Below are 20,488 nucleotides of genomic sequence, written 5' to 3' on the forward strand. Positions count from 1 at the left end.
ACTTTTTAAATGTTAATATTATTTATCAAAGAGGCATATAGTTTATACAATGAAAGTTTTCCAGGGAGCCAGAATTGGTCTCTTTATTTATTTGAAGGAGAGAAAGAGAGGTCTTCCATATACTGGTTCACTGGGTGAGGCTGGGCCATATGGAAGCCAGGAGCCAGAAACTCCAACTGGGTCCCTCCCCTCAGTGGCAGATGTCCAAGCGCTTAGAAACATTTTCCATTACTCCTCCAAGTACATTAGCAAGGTGCTGGATTGGAAATGAAGCAGCTTGGACTTGAAACAGATCTCTGACATGGATGTTGGGGTCACAGGTGGCAGCTTAGTTCACCATACTTAGACTTTTCTCTCAATGACTCAGGATCACCACCATGAGCACAAATCCTCTCATTGAGCTGAATCAGAGCAAAGCTCTCAGGAACTACTGATGTGCAATGGGGCTGCTTGCCTCTACAAATGAGGAAATAAGATGTATTTGTTCTCTTCTTAAACAAATCAAACATTCTGTTGCAGATGACACTCAGAGTGATGCGGACGGCAGATACCAAGCTGGCAAAGCTTTACATTCTGATACCAGTAGCAGAGAGGTGATGGGAAAGAATGATGCACAAAATGGGATAGCAAATGGGCCAGGAGATCAAGGGTAAGAGGTTGTGTGTGGTGTGAGGCTGCGTTTGGGGGGTCACATGGGCAGGTCTAGGATGTCCTGTTCATGGGGATGCTTCCCACAAGCAGAGACAAGAATCTAGCTGAGCAAAATGCGTGAGCAACAGCCCTTTAAAGCGCAACCACTAGTCTCAGGTTGACTTGCGAGCCTGACGTATCTCACCTGCCCTGGCTTGCTCCCCAGTGTGTCCATTTACATTCTAGTCCTCACTCAGTATGAAGTTTTCCAAGCAGGGAAGGTTCCTATTACTTATAAAATAGAAGATTCTAGAATATACAGATTTAACCAACATATAATCATGGCTTCCTCACGGTTCTTACCTTGAGAATATTATTGGAAAATATGCTGATCGGAATTTTTACTGGAAATTTTATTTATTAAAATTTAAAACATTTATTTGAGAGGGAGAAGATGGAAGGAGAGAGAGATAAAGCAAAAAATGCGTGAGACAGAGCTACATACAATTCTTCTGGCTCACTTCTCAAATGCCTGTAACAGATGAGGCTGGTCCAGGCTGAAGTCAGGAGCCAGGAACTCAATCTAGGTTTCTCACAAGTATAGGAGCCATCACCTACTGCTTTAAAGGCTGGTCAAATGCTCTTTTGAGTTTTTAAATTCCAAAAATGCTTCTGAAACAATTAGCTATACATACACCAAGGAATACATCTGACCCCCTACCTCACACCATGAAATCTTGCTATCCTTGGGTCCATGAACTGCTTACTGATTCTTGAATTTCTGTGTGCAAAACAAAGATCTACACCGGTTGCACTCTGACACAAAATGCAGAGCCCCCTGGCCTGAAGATATGATACTGCAGATACTTTCTCTCTAGAGTTTTTTGCTCCCTTAGATGCCATGGCTGTAGACTACAATCCAGTGTGACCTGTTTTTTCCTCTACACCCTCCTGTCTCAAGGATAAAGATCTTCAATTACAGGATGGGACGTGGTTTTTGTATAATTTCAGCAGAATAACCAGAGTGACCCAATTACGTCATCTTCAGTTGGAAACATAAATTTGGGTGGAACATGTATTAGAGCCTCAAGTTTTGTCTTCATGATGTCACCCTGACCCTAGATGTTGGGACCTGAGAAGATGATATTTTCATGGTTGTGGGAATTACAGACAGGAGAATAACATTTAATTTTCTGTTCTCTAAAGAGTGTTGGGACAATGTCAGAAGGGGAGAGAAAATAACAGTGGATTACCAGGCAGATGATTTATGACTGACAGCATGCCTATCTGGGTTGGAATTTCAGGCCCAATGTTCATGTTCAGTCAGGAAAATGTCAAAGTCGGTAAGAGACACTGGTTTACTTCTGGAAAGAGTTCTAAGCTCTATATTTAGATGTTTTTGGCTTCACCTTCTGTGATGGTAAGCTCAGTAAAGACGAACACAGTGGCTCTAAGGGCAGTGGAGGGATTCTATGCCTTCCTTCTGTGGGTGCACAGCTCCCAGGAGAGCCCACCAGGGTCAGAACGTGCTGTTCAGGGATGGATCGGTTTAGGGTCTGCAGAATAGTTTTTTTCCTTATTTAAAAAATTTGATTTTGAAGTAAAAAAATAAAGGATTTATTTATTCACATGGCAGAGTGACAAAGGAAAAGGGAGAGATAGGAGATAGAGAAAGAGAGAGACAGAGAGACAAAGAGAAGGAGGGAGAAAGACAATCTTTCCACTGCTGGTTCACTTCCCAAATGGCCACACTGCTCAGGCCTGGGTCAGGCTGAAGGCAGCAGCTCCACTCTGCTCTTCCCTACTTCCTTTCAGAATAGGACAATCTGGAGTAGACTTTGAATAAGAAATGAAGGTTTGTTGTGCTACTCAACAAAGCTGAGTTGTCATAATCTATTACACATAGCAGATCCTGTTCCTCCATCCGTCCACCTCCTGGGGAGGCTGGAACCATGGGTGACCTTGGGCTCATCGCTGAGAACTGTGGCTCTCAGGGTGCTACGCAATGATCCTGCTGCTTTGTGTTCCAGAGGCAATGGGGTGTGCTGCCTCAGCTCAATGGGATTCCTGCACCAAGCTTGTGTATCTGCGTAGGCACATGGAGATGGAGCTACTGTTGATGTTCTTTGGAATGTGTCTTCCACAAAAACCCTGGGATTCCCTGGACAGAAGCATCTCACACATAACCCCACAGAGCACTGCCAAAGGAAGTGTAACCTGTGTACCCTGGTAGGGAAGGAACTGAGAACCTGCCCTGCCCCTGCATGGCCTTCTGATGAATTCTATTTTCTGGCTTCCTCTACTACATACTCCTTCTTATAAACCTTAGCTGTGAATGTAACCTACTTTTGTGTCCTCGGAAGATCCTTGTAAATCACCAAAATTGATGGTGACCCTGGAACCCCCAAACCACCTGAGATTTTTTTTCACTTGTAATTCAGAGAACACGTTATCCAAAAATAAGTACATTTTTGCTCAGCCCTTCTGAATCTCAGAACCTCCTGTTGACCTTCTAACCTACACATCAAATTCTTTTGAATTTGTTAGATGTGAGCCAGCTCATAAAAAAACATGCCTACCAATCAATGTATCATGTTGGCCTGTAGAATGGAGAAAGCTTGGTTGAAATCCTGTGACAAGGACATGTCCCCTTGGCAGTGGCCGAGCAGGTTGACACCTGCCAGATAGTGAGCTGAGGAAATACAGCCACACTAGAGCAGGTGCTGGAAAATGACCCATTGGACAAATCGAGCCCATCAGCTGTTTCTATATGGCCAGGAGTTTCTGTATATGTGAACGGCTGAAACAAATACTCTAAGAAAGCATAAGATATCCCAATGTGAGCATTATGTAAAATCAAATATTCAGTTTCTCTGAACACAGTTGTGCAGAAATGGTTGCTTTCCTGTTATGTGGGTGGAATTGTGTGGTCACACTTCGGTTCAGGAAGCCTGACATAATTGTTATCTGCCCCATGACAGGAAATGTGTGCTGATGATCATACAGGCTAGAATATGCCCACGGAGAAGGTGTTTCTCCCTCAATGCTGCCACTTCCAAACTTTGTTTGCCCTGAGACAGAACGTCTCATGGCCAAGGCCACTCAACGCAGGCAGTGGGTTTATACAGAAAGGTGTGGAGAAAACCACTTACGTAAGAGCCGTAATCCACAGCCAGGGTCTGCAGAGCCCAGGGAAGTCCCAGGCCAATCAGGATGTCAAACACGTTGCTTCCAATGGAGTTGGACACGGCCATGTCCCCCATCCCTGTGGGGACAAAAATTTGCTTCAGTGAGTGAGGTGATCCCAGGGCAGCAAGTGCACACTGGGTTTGGTGGGGTGTCCCCCCAGCCTCTGATCTAACAGCCAGACAGCAGTTTTGCTAGTTCACAGTCTTCCTTCTCTCCCCATGCATCACCTTTCCAACAATGACTCTGTAAATCACAGCAATAACATCTTCTATCAATTTATTGTCCTTGATCTCAAATCTGATCACCAAATTACATGTAGGAAACCCAACTATGGTTGCAGAACCTTTCTAGGCTTTGAGATATCCGCACAGAGAAAACCAAATAATCTACAGAGGTGCCCAGCCCACCAACCCATATATTCTCACTTCATCTCCCAACTGCCCCCTTCCATATTCACTCTTTCTGAATGATAGTATAAATAAGTCATGAGCATAAACTCACAAGGATGCCCAGCGGACACTGGGCTAGCTTGGACAGCCACACAGTGCACAGGTCAGGTCAATCAGTAAGGATAGGCACAGCTCTCACAGGGCTCCATCTGGGCACCTGACCCATGACTTTGGTTTGAAAGAGGGGAGGATTTGTCCCTTGCTGAAAACTGAACTCTGGTGACTGACACTTTGGAGGAGAGGGATGCTACATCAAGGAAAACCTTAGGCATAGGCCTGCTCTATTTAAGCCTCATTTTCCCTATCCATAAAATGGTAGGATATCATAGCTGAAGTAAGATAATTAATGCACCTACAACATTAGATTGGGGAGGTTGAGTACCACTGAACCTATCCCTATTGTTAAACATGCAAGGTTGGAAATATGACTTCTAGGAGGGCCTGTGTAGGCTGCTTTCTAGAAAATGTCTCAGCCTTCCTCTGGGGTGGGGCCATCTGGTTCTCTTCCCTGGTTTTCTAAGACTAGGAAGCCTTCAGCCCCACCTGGCACTGAGGTCACCCCTCTAGTCCTTCCATGTTGGGGTACAGCATCCTAGCCACTGCCAAGTGAATGCCTGAGGAAGAGAGGCCCTTTGTTGTTCTCCCAGCCCATCACACACCTTGTCTGGCCACGATGAGGCTAGCCATACAGTCGGGCACGCTGGTTCCGGCAGCCAGGAAGGTGATTCCCATGATGACATCAGGTATCCCCAGGGTATAGCCGATGATGGTGACCTGGAAGAGGCGGAAGAGGTGGTGGGCCCAGGGCTGCCATGAGCCCCACCTGCACAGGGCCCCTATGCTTTACACTCACACGGGGGCTGCAGTCAGGGTCACCTCTTTGGTGGGCGGTGGTGCACCCTGTCCTATAGCTCTCAGGACTGCACATGACCTACACTGTATGACAGAAGCAGACACTGAGTGAAATCCTCCTCCACTGGTTCACTCCCCAAGTGCCTACAACATCCAGGGCTGGGTGAGACTGAAGCCAGGAGCCAGGAGCCAGGAGTTTCTTCTAGGTCTCCCATGTGGGTTCCAGGAGCCAAAGACTTGGGCTATTTTCTGCTGTTTTCCCAGGTACATTAACAGGGAGCAGGATCAGAAGTGGAACAGCTGGGACCTAAACTGGTGCCCACATGGGATGCTGATATTATAGGCGGGGGTTTAATTTGCAATACCACGATGACGGCCCCTCATTCATAGCTTTCAAGCAAGGAAGAGAGGAAATGCGATTGCTGGGAACAGATAATACTAAGAGAGCCCATGTGAACCCCTGACAACACTGCAGAACCCAGTATTATGAGCCTCCTGTACAGTGCCTGCAAGGGAGAACTTCCATATTAACAGTGCTTAACAGGTCATTAGCACGAGGCTAGTCCAAGTCCTTGGGTCCCTGCACCCACATGGTGAGACCCAGAGGACGCTCCTGGCTCCTGGCTTCAGCCTGACCCAGAACCAGGCAGCTGCAGCCATCTGGGGGAATAAACCAGCAGGTACAAGATCGCTATCTCTCTCTGCCTCTTGCTCTGTCTCTCTGTAACTCCACCTTTCAAATAAATAAAAATAAATCTTTATCTTTTTTTAAAGGACATTACTCAGTGACGGTGCTAGGTAAAAACCTCAGTGTACAGGATGGTGCCAAGATTTTGGCTGTTAAAAAAAAAAATCTGTGAGGCTAAAGCAAGGGGTAATTATGAGTTAATGATGTTAGGTTTGCAACTCTGCTACTATTTTCAAAAAATACTTCCAGACTCTTTTTAGTTTTGGCTCTTGATTATAATCCTCCAGAGTTTATACTGCATTTCTGTCCAACACGCGAGCAAGGTTAATTTGAATTTGCATAAGTTTGTCATGATTTTCAGTTTGGGCCTCACTCCATTTTTCTTTTCAAAAATATATTTAGGGCCCGGCGCGATGGCACAGTGGTTAAGGTCCTCGCCTTGCACGCCCGGATCCCATATAGGCACCAGTTCTATCCCGGTAGCCCCGCTTCCCTTCCAGCTCCCTGCCTGTGGCCCGAGAAAGCAGTCGAGGACGGCCCAAAGCTTTGGGAACCTGCACCCGCGTGGGAGACCCAGAAGAGGCTCCTGGCTTCAGATCGGCATAGCATCGGCCGTTGTGCTCACTTGGGGAATGAATCATCGGACGGAAGATCTTCCTCTCTGTCTCTCCTCTCTGTATATCCGGCTTTCCAATAAAAATAAAATAAATCTTAAAAAAATATATATATATATATATTTCATTGAAAGGCAGGGTTACCAAGAGAGCAAGGAGGAGACGCACAGAGATCCTCCACCTCCTAGCACACTCCCTAAATAGCTAAAAGCCAGGCTGAAGCCAGAAGCTTCATCTGAGTCACCCATGTGGCTGCAGGGACCACTTGGACATCTTCTGTGTCCTCCCTGGCACAGCAGCAGGGAGCTGGACCAGAAGTAGAGCAGCCAGGACTTGAAGCAGCACTCATGTGGGATGTTAACACTGCAGGCAGTGGCTTGGCCCGTGGAGCCCCCGTACCACCCCTCCCCAGCACTCCAGTTCTAATGAATGAGATCCGCTTGCTAGGTAAGAAGTGCAGCCCTACAACAGCCAATATTTTAGTATGGCTGATTCTCCTAAGATTTTTTGGGGCGTGGGTCCTTTTTGCCACAGTTCCACAGCCAAGATGAGTCACTGAATTGTCACTTTAGTTCCAGGAGAGATTCTCCAGCTGGCATCTTGCCTGATGACATAATTTTCTGGTTGAAAGAGCTAGGACTCAGATGGGGAGGGCCAGATCTACCATCACACCCCTATTCTTCACGCCTCCCCCAAGTCCTTTGACTTGTGGCTCTGTCTTCCCCCTAGACCTGGGGAGCTCTTTGTCCAACTCCATTTGGGGAGTGAACCAGAGGATGTAAGCTTTCTCTCTTCCTCTCTGTTAACTCTTTCAAATAAGTATGATAAATTTTTGGGGAAAAAAAAAGAGTAAGTAAGCCACAGCTTGAAGCAGAGCTACAGAGCCAGTCTCAGCGGAAATGCTAAGATGAATAAGGTCACGGTCAGCCTGAGTTCGTTCGGGGGCGTGAACCACAGCCTGGGTTCCAAGCACTGCGTTTGTGGCTCGTGGTAGCGATGGCCGACTGGAGCCAGTGCACTTCTCTCTCAGTGCCGAGGGGTTCCACCCTGCACCCCACTCACCATCCACACCATCATGTAGGAGAAGGCTGCGATCCACAGTGTGGACGAGGCAAAGGTCACCATGAACCACTTCTCCCAGCGTGGCTTGTTACAGTTGGGGACCGTGAAGTACAGGATGAAGCTCAAGGGCCAGGTGAACGCCCATTTCACCGTTTCCAGTTTGCCAGCTGGGAAAGAAGAAGAAAAACCACACGCAACTGGTGAGCTTCATTTCTGGGCTTCTGACCCAGGGTATCCCCATGGGACTTCTTCAAACTGCAGGAAAGCATTACCTCACACTACTGCTGCCCCTCCTGGCCCAGCCCCTCTTGGGTGCTAAAGGCAGAGGGTCTGTCCATAGCAGTGGGCAGACAGCACTGGGACCCATGCCTGCTTTTGGCTTAGGAAGTGTCAGTAGTTTATATTCCCTATGCCACAGTTTCCCGCACCTATAAAATGTGGAGGTGGTGATTCCAGGCTCACGTGGCTGCTGGAATGTCAAATGAGATGGTATTAACATGGGGGATGGGACAAGGCTGGCCCTCAAGTTGCCCCATTTTTGATTCCTTCTCATCCCTATCTTGATCCCTACTTTCACTGTCTGCACACCCTCCCCCAGAGCTGGCTTATCCATCTGTGACCTGGCTGAAGACCTGCCTTCCTGTAGGCACTCCCTCACCCATTTCCCTCTGTTGGCCAACAGTCCACGGGAGAGTCGCAGGAAGCACATTGCTCTAGAACATTCTCCTGGCCGTAGAGTAAAGCTCCATCTCCTCACCACGGCCTACAAGACCGTGTCTCACGTGGCCTCTACCACTCTGCCTGCTTGTACTTCCCCTCTCCCAACCCCACCTTGGCCCCACTGCTGCCTCAGGATCCTAGCAGGGGTGGGTCTCTCTGCCTGGATGCCCTCAAGGGTGAGTGAGCTTTGTCATGAAGCTCTGAGTTTTTCCCTCCCAGAGCTGATTTTGCAAAATACTCTCCCCCGCTGCCTCCACCACTCCCTACTGTTATAATGACACAGATGCCTTCTTGATGCTGCTTTTCCTCGGAAATAACAGACAACTGGAGAAGCAGATATCACTGCGTACAGCTCTCAACACAGTCACACATAAAGCTGCCAGAGGGGTCTGTAAATGATGCTAAGGTGCAGGAGCTGTTGGACAGAGACAGTCCACGCATGCATGAGCCTGTTTCTGCTCCCCAGTCAGCACTGCTCCCTTTCCTCTAGGAGTCAAGCTGCAACCCTGGCCACAATTCCATTTTTGGTTCCGTACCACTTGGTCAAGAGCCCTGGAGGTTCAGGCTGATTCACTCTCTTAGCAATCATTTATGGGATGATCTCCAGGCCATTTTGTACTGGTCATGACTCCAGGTGCCAGGGACCCTACGATGAATTAAAGAAAGAAGACTTCTCTCCTTAGAGCTGTATGGCTTCAAGAGAGCTTGCCAGCAACTGGGAGACGGAGCGAGGGAAGTGTGCGATGAGAATCCTTTCAAGAAGCAAGAGGACTTGCTCTAAACTTTAGTCCTTGCCAAGCTTGTAGAAAACTTGATGCTTTCTGGAAACCTGACTCAACTGGAGAAAGGAAAAATAACTGTACAGTATGTATTCTGCCAGAGGTGAGGTTGTCTTCACTCAGGTGATAAGGCTGTGGATGTACACTTACAGGTATGTATGTGTGCACATATAATGTGCACAGGTGTGTACATAATACAGGTATACAACCTCCACATATAGTATTAGGCATATGCCAACAGCAGGGTGGGTAAAGCAGCCACCAGCAATGCTAGCATCCTGTATGGGTTGTTTGAATCCCAGCTGTTCTAGTTTTGATAAAGTCCCTGCTAACGCACCTGGGAAAGCAACAGAACATGATTTAAATGCTTGGGCCCCTGCTCCCATGTGGGAGACCTGGAAGAAGCTCCTGATTCCAGGGTTCAGACAGGTCCAACCCTGGCTCTCAGCCATTGGGAGAGTGAACCAGCACATGCAAGACGTTCCTCTGTCTCTTCTTTCTCTGTAACTCTGCCTTCCTAATGCATAAGATAAAAATATTTAACAAAATGCATGCTCAATATAATAACCATGCAACATACATATACATACTATATTTATACATACATTATAAATTGCATACCATTCACGTGAAGACAGTTCAATGGTTTCATGAAAAAACGGAAAATTAGATTTGTCTTGGTGCAAAAAGCTTTGAAATCTATGTGTAGATTTTAAAGATTTATTTATCTTTTTATCGGAGAGTCAGATTTACAGAAAGGAGAGACAGAGAGACCTCAATGGCTGGAGCTGAACCGATCCAAAGCCAGGAGCTAGGAGTTTCTCCCAGGTCTTCCATGCGGGTGCAAGATCCCAATGCCTTGGCAGTCCTCGACTGCTTTCCCAGGCCACAGGCAGGGAAGTGGAGCAGCTGGGATACGAAGTGGTGTCCAGTTGGGATCCTGGCACATGCAAGGTGAGGATTTAATGACTAGGGTACTGAGCCGGGCCCTTTGTGGAGATTTTCATAAAATGCATTTTGTGTGAACTTTTCAGACAACCTCTCATTGCACATGAATCTATTCACAAGTATGTGTGTATGTGCACATAACACATGTGATACACGTTCACACACACGTCCTCCATACACCTGTATCTTTATCTACTCCCAAATCACTATTTGTTAGTTATGCTCATTCTGTGTAGTCAAGTGTTAGGAGAAACAATGGGGAATGGGAGCCTTTGCAGGAAAAAGGTCCTACAGGACCCTCAGAACCAGAGGAATCCATTGCAGGAACCATCCCTCGCCTGACTGTTGGCCCACTGATGCCCTCTGCTGGCTGGAGGCATGCCCTAGCCTCCTTACAGCTGAGCAAGTCCTGGCTATGCCATCGCCTGTCCTTGTCTTAGCACTGGGTTCTTGGCAGCTGGTGCAGTAGAGAAGAGGGCATAGGTGATCAAGCTCACACCTTGTTTCAGAGGGAGAGCTGGCTCTGCCAGCTCCTCTGCATCTCAAAGGAGTCACGTGGGCCATTGTGCAACTCCAGGATTCTAAGTCTCCCTGCTCTAAAACGCAGGCTGCATGCTCGACCTGCCGCATCATTACACTCATTGGCATCCAGGATGCTCGGATGAGAAGGGTTTGTGTAGAAGGACTTGGATGCCCAGAGCAGGCTGGAATGGACACCTGCCTCGGTGGCTGCTAACACCTATGGAAGCCGTGGATGGCAGCAAGGCTTGACATTTGTTGGCTGCAATGACTCACAGCAATGCCAAGGGATGTGGAGCAGGGGTCTCAAGCCCCTGGAGTCTCCAGGCAGGAGAGCTGAATTGTTCTCCCAATGGAGAAGCATGGAACAGGTGATCGCAGAGACCCTGTGTGTTTTAAGGAAGGCATAGGAGCCAGTCATCTGTCACATGTTACCTAGGCCTCAGGGATATATAAAGGGTGAGGGTCCTGGACCTCCCGGGTGCCCATGCTGCCCCCTCTCTGGGCTTCATACTCTCAGCCTGGCTCAACTGTTTCTAGAGTTAGTGAATGAGTTTTTGAGCAAGATCAGAATTTCTGTCACTTGACTATGATGAGCCAGTGGTGGGCTCTGTAAACCAGGGAGGGATCGGCAGGATTTTAGACACGGATGACCCTCACTCTGTTTTGCACACCCAAGAGCAGGTGGAGCTCTGGGCCCTGTGACCTCTGGCTCAGTGGACCTTCAGGTGTGGAGGCTGCACAGGGGGACTGGTCCAGCTGTGTGAGCCCTCTGAGCAGAAGGGGAGGTCGCCAGGGAGATGAGAAGAAATGGGGAGGAGGGAGAACTTGAGGAGGAACCTGGAACTTTCTGGAAGGGTCTGTGGGAGCAGTCAGCTGCCCTGGCTGGCAGTGAGCAAGGCTGTTCTGCAGCCTGACAGTGCCTGGGCATCGTTCTCTCTGGGGCTTTCTGGAAGGGTCTGTGGGAGCAGTCAGCTGCCCTGGTACCCAATGGTATCTGGCCATGGTTTTCCCTGGGGCCACCAGAAGGGAATACAATTCCTTTCACACCACCACCAAAGCTCTGGGAAGTTCTAGGAACCCAACTGAACTTGTGGCCAAGACAGCTGGATGCCAACCAGGGGGTGTATCCTAAAGCTGATGGATTTGTGGGGGCTTGTGAGACACCCATGGAAAACGAAGAGAGGGTGGGATTATAAGACAGGACTGATGTATTTTGCCATTTACTCCTTAGGATGCTTTTGTGAGGCTGGTATGTTATGGTATAGCATGACACCAGCCCCTGCCTGCAATGTCGGCTTTCCATATGGGCACTGCTTCAGGTCCTGGGTGCTCTACTTCCTATTCAGTTCCTTACTAATGTGGGATGATGCCAGATTTTATTGTGTTGCTTAAAAGGGCATGTCACTCAAAACTTTTATGCTCATTATTTTCCATTTATCCCTTTTAAGCCACAATTGATCATCAAGGATGAAGTTGAACTATCTTAAACTTTTTTCTATCAAGGTAACCTACTGCTAAGCAACAATTCAAATTTGGCTAGGACGTTAGGGAAGCTGGGTCCTCGGGACCAGATGGAGGATAGTATGTTTTCTGGTATGTATTCGGCAAGGCTGGGCCTCCTGAGTGGGATGGGAGTTGCTATGGTCACTAGCTGTGCCCTGGACACAGAGTCAAGCATGACAAAACACAACAAGACTTTACATCTGAATATAACACAGGACTTGGCCATTCTATACCCATGTCCCACCACTAAGTGGGCCTTCAGCTGCCCAGCAAGTTTTCCTCTGACAGTCCTCAGGCAGGTACAGGTGTCAATCAGACTTCTCTCATTTGATAGTGCCTGCATTCCTCAAACAGCCAGAAGTTTCTAGGTCTAGGATATAAGCAGACTTCTTTGGGTTTGCTCCACTTGTTTCCATAATGGGTGGGGTTCCTGGACCCTCTAAGTGCAGCAGTGTAGGAAGGACACCATGTCAATGGCTATACTTCTGAGAACTGTCACCAGCTTCCCATCTTCCCCTTCAAGCGGCCCAGTGTAAGGACTTGCAAACCAGCTGCTGGTCAGGTATGCACTTCGTATAGGATCTGCCCTGCAGTCAGCAGGTGGTGGGAGAGGCAGACACCTGAAGCATGGCTGGCTGGCACAGGCTGGGTGGAGGTGAGGGAAGTGAGCACCTCTTTTCCTGAGCTCCAAGCTGCCTGGCTATTCTAGGTCCACACGCCCTTCCTCCTGAGCACCCATGGGTTTTGCAGGTCAGTACAGAGAAGGCCTCCAAGAATTGCATTCGGCCAGAGAGCTCCAGTGACAACCAATGATCAGATGGGACCTTCTAACACCAGTGTCCTGCTCACTGGGGCAGAGGAATCTGTGTTTCTGGGCTCACAGAGAGGCCTTTCTGGGGACTGTTAAGTGGAAGAATCCTCTGAATCGAGGGCATCCACCCACTGGGCTCCACGTGGGCTCCCAGCCCCAGCCCAGCCCAGGATGTCTCACACGGGGGGTCGAAAGGCGTGTATGGGCCTTCCTCATCCTCCTCATCCTCCTCGTCCTCCTCGTCGTTGCTGTTGTGTTCGCTGTCATCATTCTCATTTTCTGTCTCGCTGCCCACTTCGGCCACCACTTCATCCCTCCGAGGCCCATTCCCGCTCCTCTCCGGGCCGCTGCTGGGCCCTGTCCCATTCTCCACCGTGTGCTTGATAGGGATTTTGATGGCCACCTCAGATTCCCCGTTGGCATAGGCTCTGCTGTTGATCAGCCTTTGTCTCTGCAATGAAAAATGCAAAAACCTCAGGCCTAGCACATGAGCTACTGGAAACACACACAGGTGGCTCAGACGGAGAAGCTTCCAGAAGAGTCTGGAATCAAATCCTAAGGGATTCCTCAGAGGATTAACTTTCTATCTCACTGGAACTTCTAGATACCTGAAAGATGATTGTGGTGGTCAGGACATACACGGATTGGACAGCCTATGTATTGTGATGTTATTTTTCCTCTCCACATTGGAGACCCCTGGGTACAGATGTGGGAAAGCCAGATGACTGTGTTGGGGCTGGTGAGTCAGTAAGGCTGCCACTCCAGAGGGGGGTGGTCAGATGGGAGACTCTGAATTGACTTCAAAGCCAAGGTCACCTGGGCAGCTATATCCGGGAAAGTTGCCCCAAGAACGGACTTCACTGAAATGGAAGGATAGAAGAGCAAGGCAGGTGGAAGGGCACAGGAGGGTTTTCTTCAGAAGCTGGGCTAGATGATGGCTTAAATGTGTGAAGGGAAGCTTGGGACTGGGACACAGCTGGCCCAGCAAGCAAAGACTTGTGATGGCTGAGGGATCCTATGGCTGAGTTACACTCCTTTCTAACCAGGACATGCTCTCTCCTTCCCAGAGTTCTTACGCCTGTCTAGTATTCATGGACTCAACTTGTCCAGTACCTCGTTGATTAGCATGCGGCTGGCCATGGAGAGCCGGGTCTTAGGTGGGAAGTGGCTTGTGATCATGATTCGAAGGCCAGCCTCGGAGAAAGAAAGCTGGTGGGGGTAGGCCGACAGCAGTTCATCTACCATGATCACCGATGTTTTACGGTGGAAATTAGCTGTGGAAATGAGATGTAAGAAAAAAGTGTCAGGGCAGGAAAGAGGCATTAATTCATTTTTTTCTTCCCTTTTCCTCATTCTTCTTCCATAGCCTTCCTTGGTCCCATCTTTCTATCCATCCATCCATCCATCCATCCATCCATCCATCCATTCATCCATCCATCTTTTTTCCCCTCCCTCCCTCTCTCTCTCTCTTCCTTCCTTTCTTCCACCCATCTACCTGACAATCTATCCATTCACTTCCCTGCTTCCTTCTCTTCCTTCCATCTATCCCTCCATTTATCCCCTTCTTCATTTCCTAACTCCCTTCCATCCATCCATCCATCCATGCAAGGCTGCTGTGGATAAAATCTGGACAGAATCCAAGTTGCATTCCCATGGGTCAGGCAGCCAGGTCATTGGAGAAGTCTTGAAACCAACAACCTAAGCATCACTCGCTGTCATGGTAAGAATGAATGATGACATAACAGAACAACTCCCTGGACATCACAGGAATCTTTTCACATTGCTTTGGTCATGGGGCACAGGAAAGACCATGATGACCTTTGAAACTCTGTAGGTCCATCCAATGTCCACAATGTTCATGCTGAGATCTCAAATGCTACAGAGCTGACTTTAGGGCCAAGTGGGGGACACGGCAGGGACATGGGATACACATTCCCTCAGCCCAGCCTTCAGACCCTGCTGACAAGTGGGTGGGTGGGGACCTGTCTGTGTTACTGGGTCCTGAATGCCAGAAGGGGCCTTGGTATAGATCCTGTTTGCTGATTTGCTAGGAGGCCTGGCCACATGTGCTTCACTGAGGCCTAAGCCCTCTCTGGCATGAATGAGAAGTTATGACCACACAGCTCACGGGTGCCCGGCCGCAGAGCACCCCTCAGGACTAGCTCCTTTTTTTTTTTTACCCCAGCCACAAGCTCGGGTCTTGGGAAAGACTAATACATGGCAGCTCCCCTTGGTGCCCAAGCATATACCTTGTGTGGTGACATAACACATCACAAGAAATCTCCAGATAGCACGGTACTATGTAAACCACTTCCTAAACGTACCTATACTCACTGAGGGAAGGAAAAAGAGCTCCGATCCTGGATGTCCAAAAACTAATCACCACCCAGGGATTTCAGAGACAGAGATACACTTGGGAAGAACTGATTCATGTTCTCATTATTTTTTTCCCCTGTGAAAAGCTACCAGGGACCAGAAAGAAATAAAGTCACACATTTCAAGCAGTAAGGTAGAAAAATTAAATGAGAAATGAAATGGTCCAGGCAAAATGAATTGATGATTTCCTGCTTTCCTCTATGAAAGACTATTCTTTATCAGAGAGCAATGTGTTGCCACCCTCAGTTTATCATCTGCTCTGTAAGAATCAGGTACACAGGAGGATTACTCAGAAAGGAAAGGCAATTTTTGGCAGCTCGGAAGTTGGGTAATGTGACCGAAAGTGTATTTGGACACTCAGTATTTTGCCAATAACACTTGCCATTGAGGGAGCCTTGCAGAAATCTCATTGATAAATTTTCTCTACTTACGTTTTAGTAAAATGCTTCCCATTTTTCAGAAGACAAAACAGGTTCACCATGATTAAGAAACCTGTTCCATGAACAGAGTTCAAATCTACGAGAACCAGCGCCTCAAAACCCACGGTGCTCTTGGGGTCCTCCCTTCCCTGGGGGACACTCAGGCTGAGTGTGGCCTGAGCTCTGTGAGGGCTATGCAAGTCAGCTCATTCATGAACTAGTAGGAGACTACTCCTATGGCACGACCAACGTGAGGGTGGGGAACAAGACGCTGCTGGCTGTGCCTGGGGGCGGGTAATGTAACCTCACAGGCAGTAGGGATGATGCCCTACGTGTTAGATGGCTGGGTACCCCAAGACCTCATGTTAGATGGCTGTGTACCCCAAGACCTCATGTTAGATGGTGGTGTACCCCAGAGCCTCATGTTAGATGGTGGTATACCCCAGAACCTGTGTTAGATGGCTGTGTACCCCGGATCTCATGTTAGATGGTAGTGTACCCCAGAACCTGTGTTAGATGGCAGTGTGTCCCAGAACTTGTGTTAGTCAGTGGTGTATCCCAGGACCTCATGTTACATGGTGGTGTACCCCAGAACCCGTGTGTTTAATGGCAGTGGACACCAGAACCTCATGTTGTGTGGTAGTGTGCTCTAGGACCTCTTTCCTGGACCCAGGTCCCCTCCACGGTTACCTTTCTTAAGTAGCACCACAGTGGCGTCGCAGTTGCTGCTGTCGTCAACTTCGGCATTGTTGGCCAGCCCGTTGACCATGTTCTCAGCACCTTTGGTTCTCCTTTCAAAGCACTGATGTATGCAAGCATTGTATCTGCACCAAGAGAGGTGGAAAGAGGCATCAGTGGGCACCAGTCCTGCACTTGCCAACTGCCCTGCCATGCCCATCCTGACCCTGAGGGCACCCTGGGGGCCTTGCAGTCTAGTCCCTGACTCAGGGGATGGCTGCTGTCACTCTGTCATCCCACATACCCTTAAACCTGGCCTATTTTTTCAATGGAAGGATACAGAGTCAGTGAAAAATAAAGCCATCATCATACACCTGTTCCTTTCCACCACACTGGGTTTTGGCAGCAAAGACCCTGGACACATGGTCCCGGGAATAGAGATCTTGACTGTCCCATTGGGTCTTAGCATTATCTTTCCATGCACATTCTCTGCACGAGGCATAATGGAAAATTGGTCACAGGTGATTGCTGCTGGATGTGGCAAGGGAGGAGAGCAGGTGGCTTTCTCCCACCTTGTGACACCTCCTTATGAACCAGCAAGTCTCAGATACTGAGTGGGAATGGCCACTACTATCACAAGCCAGGCAAAAGTCAGTGTGGCTCCCCTTCTCAGAAGTCACCACTCTGGGATACAGTCAGTGACACGGGTGAAGCCCCGAGGCCCAAGAAATGGTTGCGTCACCTATGGGATGTATGGCCAAGCTTTTAAAGCTTAACCGTGAGCCACACATTAACAAAAGAGACAGAGAGATGCAGAGACAGAGATCTCCTATCTGCTGACTCACACCCCTCCCTCTCCAGGATCCCTAATGGTTGTGTGGGACTAGACAGAAGCAGGAAGCTGGCAACTCAATCTAAGTCCACGTGCGTGGCAGGAACACAATGACTTGAACCACCATCACCTGCTGTGTCCCAGGTCTGCATCAGCAGGAAGTTGGAGTCAGGAGCCTGAGCTGGATACTGAACCTGGCCCCTGCCACGTGCCACGTGGTTAGCTGCTTGCCCCTGTGAGGTGTTCTTGAAACCAGATATGGGAAGAACAATCTCCTTTCATTGAAAGCCTAAGAGCTAGGAACAATCACTAACTTCGCTTTGTGTAAGAGGAAACGCTCAGAATGGCTGGGCATGTTGGCTACTGAGTGACTGTTGAAAGTTGCTGCTGTGCCAAATGCACAACACCTGTTCCCACGATCAGATCACACTGCTGACTCTGAGAACAAGTCCAAGCAGAGACTCAGGATGTACAAACACCGGTCCTTGCTAAGACCAAGTGCATCTCCGGTTCCCTGGGGTTCCTCTCCACCTGGTCAAGTTCAAATCACCTTTGGATCATTAGACAGAATGTCTAAAAGTCATTTTACAGCTATCTGCCCAGGAGGAGGCAGCTGAGGGTTCTAAAATTTACCAATTTTTTCTAAAGTGGCTGTTGCTCTGTTTTATATTTTTAATTGAATGTTTTAAATTTTGTGCTTGTACCCGGAAGTTATTTTATTGTGAAGCATGCAATTTTATAAATCAGATTTTATAAAACCCAATGATTAAAGCTTCTGATTGCTGGAGGGGGGGCTGGCTAAAGAGCAGCTTTTTCAATTTAGAACTTAGGCCCAGAATTTATGCAGAAAATTCTGCAAGCACAGTAGCTGCTCTGCCGTGTCTTATTTGTCTCCTGCTGGTTTGAGCAGCTGGGATGTGGATAAAGCTGCATGTCAGCAGAAATACACACCCTACCCATCCATATTTGGTTTAGGAAGGAGGCGAGGATGTGTTTGCTGTGTTATCTTAAAGTCCGCATGCTTTGCCAGCATCTCATGGACCGGATGAAGGCTCCTAAGGGGGTGTAGTGGATGCAGAATGCATACCAGCAAAAGTCTTCAACCCCCTTTACTGTCTGTTAAACCAAGGCTGTGTCTGAAATCACCTTATCCTGCGAAGCCCCTAATGGATGCACTATGAGACAATTTTCCTGATTCACAGCTCAAGATGGATGTTGGGCAGATAACAGACACTGTGGGGGCAGTTCTGCACCTGCCTGCTCAGAGAGGGAAGATGACAACTCTGCATCCTGAGAGCTCAAACTCAAAAGGCCGAGAGTGAAAATAAAGGGTGACACAGCCCCATCAGACTGCCTGGGCCCTGTTTCTGATGCCAGCAGCCTGCTGATGTGTTCTTGGCAGGCAGTAGGTGGCAGTTCCAGTAGTTGGGTCTCTGCCACCCACATGGGAGATCCCTAATGAACTCCTGGCTCCCAGCTTTCACCCAGCCTAACCCTGGCTATTATGGGCTTTTCAGGAATGAACCAGTGGGTGGAAGATCTCTATTTCTGTCTCTCTGCATTTAAGAAAAAAAATCAGAGAAGGCAGAGGGAAGCTATTTGTAGTACCTGAGGTTTTTTTTTTTGCCATTTGCAATAAAAAGGAACCAAATGGTAGCACCCCTACTTAAAGACTTCTCCTTTGGGAAGCCTTTGGGCCAACTTTGTTTTTTCATTAGAACGTGTCTACCAATGTTTTTCGGTGAAAGTTGTCTCATTTCACAGAGATGACTCACTCTGGAATCCTCATGAGTGTCCTTGAAAACTCCACACCAGGACATGTTGGAGTGAGAGCCCTGGCCCAGTGCTATGATCCAGTTCCTGAGTCTACACTGGCCATGGAACAGCTCCTCTATTGGGCACCAGTTTGAGCGGGTGGCAGCAGATTGCGTGTAGCCCACCACGACATCAGCCAAGCCAGTTCTTGCCTCCGTGGTCTGTATAACACGTGCTGATTCCATTACTGATGTCTCTAGCAGGTCTCCCAGTCAGTGGAGGCCTCACCAGCAAGAAAAATCTAATTGGCCATCCCAGACCATTACCTGATGTGTTCAAAGTGGACATTCCTGACAGTTCTCTATTTCTTGCACCCCAGAGAAGGTGGTCACTTCTGCAGCTGCATATACTGAGGGAAGTAGGGGCAGAATATGACGGAATGAGCTCTCAAGGCAGACAGATAACTATAGCACAGGACCTCTCTGCATTATTTATAAACACCTCATCCTGCTGATGTCTGGCAAAAAAACCCTCAAACAAACAAACAGAACCCGAAAACCTCAACAAGCTCACAAAGATGGTGCTTACTTCTAACTTGGAGGATGGGTAAGTAGCAATAGAATTCTTGCAATAATGTCAGGGAAGAAAAGAACAGATGCAGTGATGATTTTAAGACTGTCCACAATCCTTTAACACTCCTACTTTTCACAGTCGATTTCAAGCCCTCAAGTGTGGCCTGAGTCAGTCTCTTGCTTCTAGTGAACAGAATGTGGTAGGATAATGGTGTGAGGCTTCTGAGATGGGGTTGACAAAGGCACTGCAGGAAGTCTCCTTGCTTTCTCTCTGGGGAAGTAACTCATCAGTGGGCAAACAGCCAGCACCAGCTTGCCATCCCCAAAGAGGCTCCACCAGCTCCAAAGACATACAGGAACTGTAGCCCAAAGCAAAACTGTAATCTCACAAGAGTCCCTGAGCTAGACTCTTGCAGTTAAGTCGATACTGGGTTCCCAACTCTCAGGAACAGCATGAAGTTTTACATCTCTATGTTTTGGGGGAATCTGCAATGGAACAATGGAAGTCTCTATACATTTGATGAATGGCTTTATTCATCTTTCTTCTCCCTCTATCTCTTGGTCTACATAGAAGAATAATGTCTTCTTTTAAAACAGAGTGAGGGAACAACTGATTAAGCTAGGTTTCTGGGTCCCAAAGAGGGAGTCATCGTTTTGAGAGTTCTCAAATGAAACATTTGAGCATTAATTCCATCATCACACGTGGGATGGAAGGGTCGTTGCTCTTGTGACTAGTACAAGTGACAGTGGTTCCCCAGCAGGAGTCTGTGATTGGGCGTGGGGAGCTATGAAGCAAGCAGAAGATCCCACACTTGCCTACTCCCTTGGGCACATTACCACCTAGTGTAAGTCAGAGACCCTCTGGGGAGGAAATGAAGCAGGTATTTACTTACTTCATGATGACAATGTAGATAAGATACATCAGCACAAGCACTAAAGACTCCCACCTGCACACAAACCAAGAAGAGTTAGAGAAAGTTACCCAGGGCAGGCAGGGACTCCCCAACAGCCCCCTTGATAGGAACGGCCAGGAAGACAAGGTAGAGCCATTATGGGTATTTATGGACTGCCTGTGGCTTTCAACCTTCT

The 20,488-nt window shown here is 48.2% G+C and overlaps 1 protein-coding gene across 1 annotated transcript in view; it reads right to left on the reverse strand.

The window, feature by feature from the left end:
• The window catches only part of SLC24A3 (solute carrier family 24 member 3), a 434,660-nt gene that overhangs the window by 12,118 nt on the left and 402,054 nt on the right, over window positions 1-20,488 (reverse strand). The window contains exons 9-15 of the mRNA XM_040981791.1: window positions 20,293-20,346; window positions 16,253-16,386; window positions 13,881-14,041; window positions 12,948-13,218; window positions 7,485-7,651; window positions 4,928-5,042; window positions 3,783-3,895 (exon numbers count right to left, since the gene is read on the reverse strand). Of these exons, the coding sequence (XP_040837725.1) occupies window positions 3,783-3,895; window positions 4,928-5,042; window positions 7,485-7,651; window positions 12,948-13,218; window positions 13,881-14,041; window positions 16,253-16,386; window positions 20,293-20,346 (1,015 nt within the window). The remainder of the gene's footprint in view (window positions 1-3,782; window positions 3,896-4,927; window positions 5,043-7,484; window positions 7,652-12,947; window positions 13,219-13,880; window positions 14,042-16,252; window positions 16,387-20,292; window positions 20,347-20,488) is intronic.

The sequence above is a fragment of the Ochotona curzoniae genome, unplaced genomic scaffold (genome assembly GCF_017591425.1).
Source record: "Ochotona curzoniae isolate NIBS_2020 unplaced genomic scaffold, NIBS_Ocur_1.0 contig_3520, whole genome shotgun sequence".
In the NCBI taxonomy this organism is placed as follows: Eukaryota; Metazoa; Chordata; class Mammalia; order Lagomorpha; family Ochotonidae; genus Ochotona; species Ochotona curzoniae.